Below are 8,434 nucleotides of genomic sequence, written 5' to 3'. Positions count from 1 at the left end.
TATGTTTATATTTAAAGTTTTAACAAATCCGTTTTGTAATAAACTCATGTAACAAGTTAAAAAATTTAAAATGCCTCTTAAAGAAAATTTCTTTTCAAACTAGATAGACTCACAAAGCACCGCGCGCGCATTAAGTTTGCAATCCGAGTTTAAATATTTATTTAAACTTATTAAACTTATCAGGCCCACTCTGAAACCTTTTCTAAAGTCTTCTTAACACTTCTAGGTAGGTATACGAAAAAAAAATCGGGCACAAATGTAAAAAACATTAATTTGTTTATAAAAAATTAATATTTTTTTTATAAAAATTCAAAATTTTTTTTTCTTGTTTCAATTATTTAAAAGTCGTGAAAAAACTAAACTTTTTTTCTGTTAGCAAAATTTTTCTAAAGTTAATAGTTTTAAAGAAACATGTGATTGAAAATAAGTCTACTTTTGAAAATCTAAAATTTCAAAAATTCATAGTGAGAAAATTTGGCCATAAAAAAAATACTTATCTTTTTTTTCAATAAAGAATGAAGAAAAAATGTTTTTGTCCGAATTAAAAATTTGATTGTAAATTTGATCCGGAATCGCCCATATTCACTTACACATTTGACACTCAAGGGCTTAATTTTAGAAATTCATTCACAAAGTCATCCTTAACGCCATCTAGAGTATTTCGTCGATTAACGATAATAAAAGTTAGGGAAATGTCCAGGAAATTGAAAAATCGATTCTAGTGGGAACCCTGAATTGAATGTCTTTTACTTTAGAGAATTCATTGAGAAATTTTAGAGATCCAAAACATTTTGAAACATCATTCCCCGCGGTGCGGGAATGTCGAAATTTTTGCCCGTGTAATGCATACTATTTTTCTTTATATCCGGTCGAAAGTACGCACAACAATTGACTAATTAAAAACATTTCAATTTTGTATTCCAATTGACAGGCGCCCATCATTACTTTTGCTCCTCGCTTCAACGCCTCTATCGGACACTCTCGAAGCTCTGACTTTTTCTCTGTCTTTCTCTTTTTTCGATCGAGACAATATGTGAATAGGGAAATAAATAGCTACACATTTTTGAAAAGAAATAGTCAATTTTTGCAATATTTTATTTATTTCTTATACCATAAATACCATGAATTTATTAATTGTATTAATTATTTTTAAAATCTGTTTATAAGTACAAATTATTTATAATATTTTTATGAAATATACAATTTATGTATTTGTTACATAAATTTTTGTTTACATCTAACTTGAGATCATGTTGAATATTCTCTTCGATATTCAGTGATTCTATAGAAATCGTGAACATTTTCCACTGAGTTCAAGGATCCTGAAGTTTGCTCATTGGTATTAATTCCCTCTTCTCGGATTTTTCTTTTCTTTAGTGGTGGTTCTTTTTGATTTTCGGTGAAAGGAACTTTAATCGGTGATTTTGACATGAAATGTGTAGGTACTTTTGACTGAATACACGGGACATTCAATTTTTCATTTTTGGCAGTTTTAAATTCAGATCTCGATGCTTTGGCAGTTTCTTTTAAAAGATTTAACTCATCAATTTCACACAGCTCCTCCTCGGTTACATCAAAGTCATCGAATAGATGATTCACATTTGCTACTTCAGGTGTAGGTTCTACGCATTGTTTACTAGTTGATGGATTATTCGTAGAATCGTTATTAGATCTGGCTGCATTTGTTATACCTTGAATAATTAGTTCCCTATTTTTCAAGGAATTTTCGACATAACCTGTAAATATGTTAATTTTTTATTTAATTTATTCAATATATTTAATTAAATTAAAACATAATATAATAAAAAAATATCATTTTAATATCTTATAAAGAATAAAATTTAAACACATTTAAAATTTAATTAATTAAAAATAATACATATAATTTGTAAACTAATTAAATAAATAAATGACCTTCTGCTATACTCGAGGAATTCCATCCGCCTAGTTGCTTCAACATAGTGACGTTTGCGTTCAAATTCGATAGAAAGGTTGCTGAAGACCTTCGAAAGCAATGCCCGGTATACGTTTTTTCATTCGGTAATTTCAAAAAGGTCCTAGTCGAAAATCCTACGCTATGTTAAGCTGAACAAAAAGTTGTTTTGAAGTATTGAGATAACCATTAGAGAATTGTGAGACAGTAGATAACTAGCTATAGAAAACTTTCAGGAAGCCTGTTATGGCCGATTTTTCGCTTCCACGGAAAGCTTGAAAATAACAAATTTTGTACGTTTTAAACAAAGCATTCAAGTAGCTTTGAGAGAGTTATCAAATAGTTGCAGGATTTTGCATATATAAAAAGAAAGCGTTCAGGTGGCGAAAATTAAATGAAGCGTCATGGATGTTTCAGGAAACAGCGAAAAATGACAATGATCAAAAATTAAATTTAACCTTTCTTTCCATCTTTATTTATCTCGTAAAAATATTGTTGTCAACCAAAATTTGTAAATAAAAATACGCTGATAAATTCATTTTCATAAATTATGAAATTCTAAAAGAATAAAGAATATATTATTTATAAAAAATATTAATAAATATCAAGTATAAAAATAATAATCTTTTTTTTTAAATATTAAATATTTTGTCTTTTTTTTAAGAAATTGTATTCATTATTCAATATAAAAAGTTTTCACCGTGTTCGTATTCCTAACCCCAAATTTTGCTCAAGTTATATATAATTTTTTTCGTATATAATTTAAGTGTTTAAAAATAAACGTTTTTTTTGAAAAATAATTTTTATATAATATATAAAGAATAATTATTAATTGTATAAAACGGATTTACAAATTACTATATAGAATTTTTATGATTTTTCGATATAGTTTAATTTAATGAAATTATTCTAGTTTTCAGAAAGTGTAAAAAAGGTAATTAAATTACATATTAATTTGCAACTTGTGAAAAGCAAATAGAATTGCTTTCTTACACATTAAACCAGGCATTAGGAAAGCATTCACCAAGCAAACTGGTAGACCTTTTGCTAGAAGCTGTCCACAGATATTCAACAAGCTGTAGAAAAAGCTTCCCGTTAAGAAGTCAGAAAGCAAATATCACAGAATTTTAGGTCTAATGTATAAATAGTTGCCATGAAGCTTTTGAAACCTTCATAACAGTTACCTGAAGGCCATGTGAACCCTTCAGGGAAACTTACGATTTTCGACTGGGGTAGCAATTTTCTGAGGTATTTCGCCCATTTTGTTTCTCCCAATTACTTGACGGCAACATCTTCCTTTTTGATACTGAATGAAAAATCTGTCGGTGAATGCTTCCTGTGGTCTCAGTGAAGTGTACTGCTGTACTTTTCCATAAAACATCTCTCCAATTATGAATTGTCGAGGTTTATCATTTTTTGTTTCATTAATGGAAACTAGATACTTATTTCCAAGATCTTCAACATCACTTATTTTCAAATTTGTGATTTCATCACAACGCATAGCTCCACAGATGCTGAAAATAAGGATAACCTAAAATAAATATAAACACAATAAATATAAAAAAATATTTTATAAAAGTAAATTCCCTGGCGGATTGGAAAAACCGAGTTGTAACCGAATTGGGTTACGATTCGGTTACGTTTCGGTTCATTGTGAAATATTATTATTTATTATGAATTTTAACAAAAATAAAATGATATATATATAAAAAGAACATTTCTAAATTTATTTTATTAATATTCTACTTTATAAAATTTTGTTACAATTTTTATAAATCTTAAATTTTTTTTCATTTTACATTTCATTCAATTATAAAATTTTCCAGGACAAAAAACTTTTTACCAAGACGTTTTCCTGATTTTCTTGACATCTCACTGACATCCCTGCTACTTCCCTGACTTGTAGCAACCCTGTTTATTTTTTTTCGGGCATACATAAAAAACAAAAAATTTAATGAAAAAATCAATTTTTAATTTCACAATTTATTATTAATGTATGTGCCATTTAAATAAATTAATTAATTAATAAAAAAGCAAAATTTTAAAATTTTGTTATTACCTATTCGACCATAATACAGAATAAATTAGAAAAATTGTAAAACTAATTTTTAGGTTACTCACAGGAATTACAAGAAAACGTTATTTTATAATTACGAGTTTTGAAAAACCAGTTATTTTACAATATTTCTACAAATGCTTCATGCAATTAGTAAACTATTTCATTTATTTTTATACACAAAACATGAAAAATAGACCTGAATGTAGAAAAAAAGCCAGAACGCATACATATTGAATTTCATAAAAATTTATTACATTTATAAGCCCTGATTCTGCACTCCTTTAATGAACCATTCAATATTTACTACTACAATAATTAACTTTCAAATATATTTTAAAAAGATTAAAAATATACAAATTTTGATCAGAATATATATTGTTTCTAACATAACCTATCATCTCAAAACCATGCTTAATCATTGAGCACACGGCACACACACATTGTGGGCCCCTCACTTACATTAATATTACAACACTCGGCCATCCTGCCTAAAGCTTGTCGTTTCATACAATTTTACGTATTCTTACGTGTAGATGACAAGAAAATAGCACGCAAAATAGCAAGTTGATGATTATAACGATGTCAAAAAAACTGCCCAGATAGCACGTAAGCTTGCCGCGCAATATTAACAACCTTAAACGGCAAACTTGCTGCAAGCTTACTGCAAACTTCAAATGCCTATCTGACCCACGCTTGCATGGTAAGCTTAGCAAAAGATTGCAGTGTAAGGTTACTGCAACATTGTACAATATAATTTTCACAAGATTTCTCTGTAAACTTGCACGGTAAGCTTGTAGAAAATGTGCTTTAAACCTTAAATGTTTCGTCAAATTTATATAATCTTATTATATTCCCGAGGCGTAATTTGAATCCTCTTTACCCACATAGCACGATTTCTTGTTGTGAGATTACTGTAAGGATATCTGTAGGGTTTGTAAGGTTACTGTGTAAGCCTGCAGTAAACTTGAGGTCATCTTAAAACTTCCGCCTTACAGTAAGCTTACACAGTAAAGCTAAGGTAAGCTTACACAGTAAGGTCATGGTAAGTTTACATGGTAAGGTTGTGGTAAGCTTACACGGTAAGGTAGTTGTAAGCTTCCTTTAAGGTTACTGTAAGGTTGATGTAAGGTTACTGTTAATGGGTCAATCCATTATATTTCGACTGAAGTGGTCGCTGACTAATTTTTAAAAATTATAATACTTTGCAGGAATGATTTTGAAGTTATCAAGATCACGAAATGAAAAGAATTTTATTAAAATTTTAATTATTTATTGCAAAATATGACTTTAAAGTATATGAGGTGCTGAAAACTGTCAATTTTTTAGCCATTAGAAAATATGCAAAAATACGTAGAATTTACCATAAAAATAAAAAATTTTTTTTGTAATTTACTAAGAATGAATAAATTTATCATTATCAATTGATGTAATTATTTAAATATGTGAAATAATATATAAAATATGATTTTCAAGTTCGCCTGTCAAATAACCTAAATTTGCAAATTTTATCTATTAAATGTGAGAAAGAGAAGTCATTAAATTGAAAAAAACCTTACCAAATATAAAGTACCTGTGACTAACTTTTAGTTTTTCTTAGCACTTTTTTCCTTTTTTCTTCATAAATGTGAAATAAAAAGCAATAAAAATTGGCACTTTGCTTATTTTCACTATTTTCAAATGTAAATAACTTTCTTGGAGAAAACTGAAAAATTACAAAACTTGGGCAATATCTAATTGATCACTAAATACACACACTGGAAAAAAATTCGCTTTGGTCCCGAAGATACTTTTTGAGATAATTAAGTTTAAATTTTTCACAATTTTTATGAGGTTAATGCATGTGATTTTTATAAAATTGAAGTTAGTTCAAAATATTTAACCAAAAAAACCTAAATTCGTCCTTAAAAAACTACATGTATTAACCTGATAAAAATTGTGAAAAGTTTAAACTTAATTATCTCAAAAAGTATCTTCGGGACCAAAGCGAATTTTTTTCCAATGTGTGTATTTAGTGATCAATTACATATTGCCCAAGTTTTGTAATTTTTCAGTTTTCTCCAAGAAAGTTATTTACATTTGAAAATAGTGAAAATAAGCAAAGTGCCAATTTTTATTGCTTTTTATTTCACATTTATGAAGAAAAAAGGAAAAAAGTGCTAAGAAAAACTAAAAGTTAGTCACAGGTACTTTATATTTGGTAAGGTTTTTTTCAATTTAATGACTTCTCTTTCTCACATTTAATAGATGAAATTTGCAAATTTAGGTTATTTGACGGGCGAACTTGAAAATCATATTTTATATATTATTTCACATATTTAAATAATTACATCAATTGATAATGATAAATTTATTCATTCTTAGTAAATTACAAAAAATTTTTTTTATTTTTATGGTAAATTCTACGTATTTTTGCATATTTTCTAATGGCTAAAAAATTGACAGTTTTCAGCACCTCATATACTTTAAAGTCATATTTTGCAATAAATAATTAAAATTTTATTAAAATTCTTTTCATTTCGTGATCTTGATAACTTCAAAATCTTTCCTGCAAAGTATTATAATTTTTAAAAATTAGTCAGCGACCACTTCATTCGAAATATAATGGATTGACCCTAATATAAAGTAATATGAAAATATATTAAAAATAATAATATTATAATATATATTATATTATAAATTTTTTTGTATAAAAAATTATATATTTGGTAAAGTACTTTATGAACCCCAATAGGGCCAATAGGGTTTGTCAAATAAAAGTTACTGCGCAGCCGTATGTGCCATAGAAAACTACTGCGCATAAATATTAATAAATTTTATGTATTAACAACATTCTATGTTTACAGTAACCTTACATCAACCTTACAGTAACCTTAAAGGAAGCTTACAACTACCTTACCGTGTAAGCTTACCACAACCTTACCATGTAAACTTACCACGACCTTACTGTGTAAGCTTACCTTAGCTTTACTGTGTAAGCTTACTGTAAGGCGGAAGTTTTAAAATGACCTCAAGTTTACTGCAGTCTTACACAGTAACCTTACAAACCCTACAGATATCCTTACAGTAACCTCACAGCAAGAAGTCGTGCTATGTGGGTAGCTACCCTTAGAACCTAAATAGGACCACTTTTGGATCTTGTAGACACCCGTAGACACTTCTTTAAATCCAAACGTGGAAGAAAGGGAAATTTGCGACTGGTTGAGGAAGCTATAGAGGGTCTAGTTCGATTAAAAAAATACTTTTTTAATTATTTTGATTAAAGCAAAATGAATTTTTATTTCACACAATTTTTCTTTAATTACCCTTTAAAAACTGGAATTAACATATTTTGAATCATTTTCAAAAAATTAATAGAATTACAGAAATTTCAAAATTTTTAATATTTTAATCAATTTTTAGACCCTACTTTGAATCCAAACATGGAAGAAAGGGAAATTTGCGACTAGTTGAGGAAGCTAAAGAGGGTCTGTTTAACCCTACTTTACTCCTTGTAAAGTAGGCCTTAAATTTCGCCTCGGGTAAATTGTATTACATAAATTAGACAAAACATTTTTTAAAAAAAGTTTTCAGGTTTAAAGCAAGTTTATTTGGCAATCTTGCACCAACCTTGCTATAAGACTTTCGTGCAAGCTTACTGAGCACTCTTCCGAGAATCTTATTGTGTATTTTTGCAGTAACCTCACAGGAAAAAAAGTCTTACTCCGAGCATAGTCTAATTTTTAATTTTGATTAGAAAGTAGTTGATAACTAATATCAATCACAAATAATGGTTTAAAAATAAGCCGTTAAGGTCTTAATGAAAAAGAAGATATTAATATGACAAATATTTAGTTCTATTAGATTCAAATCAAGCCTTTGTCGTCTTGGACTCAATACAAAATTTTATTCGCTAGAAATGAGACGTTAAAAGTCTTCAATCAACCCCATGAGGTCTAGATACCAGTGAGTTATAATTAGACGTACAACGAAAGTGCCCGAGTGTAAAGTAAAGCCTTTCCAAAAATGTGACGCGTCTATAGTTAATCGGAACTAAATGAATTAATTGAAAAGACTCACATCTTCATTCCTGAATAAAAAATTTAAAAACTATGTTTATAAAACATTTTCATATCATGAATTGTTTGGGTCCTATAAACTCAGCTTTAATTGTTATTAGTGTGAGGGGTGTTACATACAACATAATTTTATTACAATTTTCTCACAAATATAAAAATGTATAAATTATATACAAAAATTAATTGGTCTCTTTATGTTTTATATATACAGTATGATTTATATCAATAAAATGTTGCTTGATGTTTCAAAACTTGTGTAAAATTTCAATAATATGGTGTTGACAGGTTTCATAAAAGTTATGTTAGCTAATTTTTATACCGCGCAGTGGCTTGATTTAAACCCAGGTTCGGGCTTGTGGCTACTTTCTATTTCGAAAGGCAGCTTAT

The 8,434-nt window shown here is 28.2% G+C and overlaps 1 protein-coding gene across 1 annotated transcript; it reads right to left on the bottom strand.

Moving 5' to 3' along the window:
• Positions 1 to 1,248: 1,248 nt before the first annotated feature.
• LOC127282146 (uncharacterized) lies at positions 1,249 to 2,380 on the bottom strand. Its single transcript, XM_051306247.1, has 2 exons — positions 1,915 to 2,380; positions 1,249 to 1,736 (listed from the first exon to the last, which is right to left on the bottom strand). The coding sequence occupies exons 1-2, from the start codon at positions 1,958 to 1,960 to the stop codon at positions 1,249 to 1,251; spliced, it is 534 nt and encodes a 177-aa protein (XP_051162204.1). The 5' UTR covers positions 1,961 to 2,380.
• Between the last annotated feature and the right edge of the window lie 6,054 nt (positions 2,381 to 8,434).

This window comes from Leptopilina boulardi, unplaced genomic scaffold (assembly GCF_019393585.1).
Source record: "Leptopilina boulardi isolate dan_hultmark-lab unplaced genomic scaffold, ZJU_Lbou_2.1 LbouV2_281, whole genome shotgun sequence".
Lineage (NCBI taxonomy): Eukaryota > Metazoa > Arthropoda > Insecta > Hymenoptera > Figitidae > Leptopilina > Leptopilina boulardi.
Note: the sequence above shows the minus strand (reverse complement) of the source record. Positions and strands in the feature narration are given on the sequence as shown.

What these genes read in the sequence shown, in the direction of transcription:
- LOC127282146 (XM_051306247.1), bottom strand. Translation starts at nt 1,960, where the DNA reads ATGTTGAAGCAACTAGGCGGATGGAATTCCTCGAGTATAGCAGAAG. An exon ending in TTCCTCGAGTATAGCAGAAG is followed by an intron (nt 1,737 to 1,914) that starts GTCATTTATTTA and finishes ACATATTTACAG; the next exon opens with GTTATGTCGAAAATTCCTTG.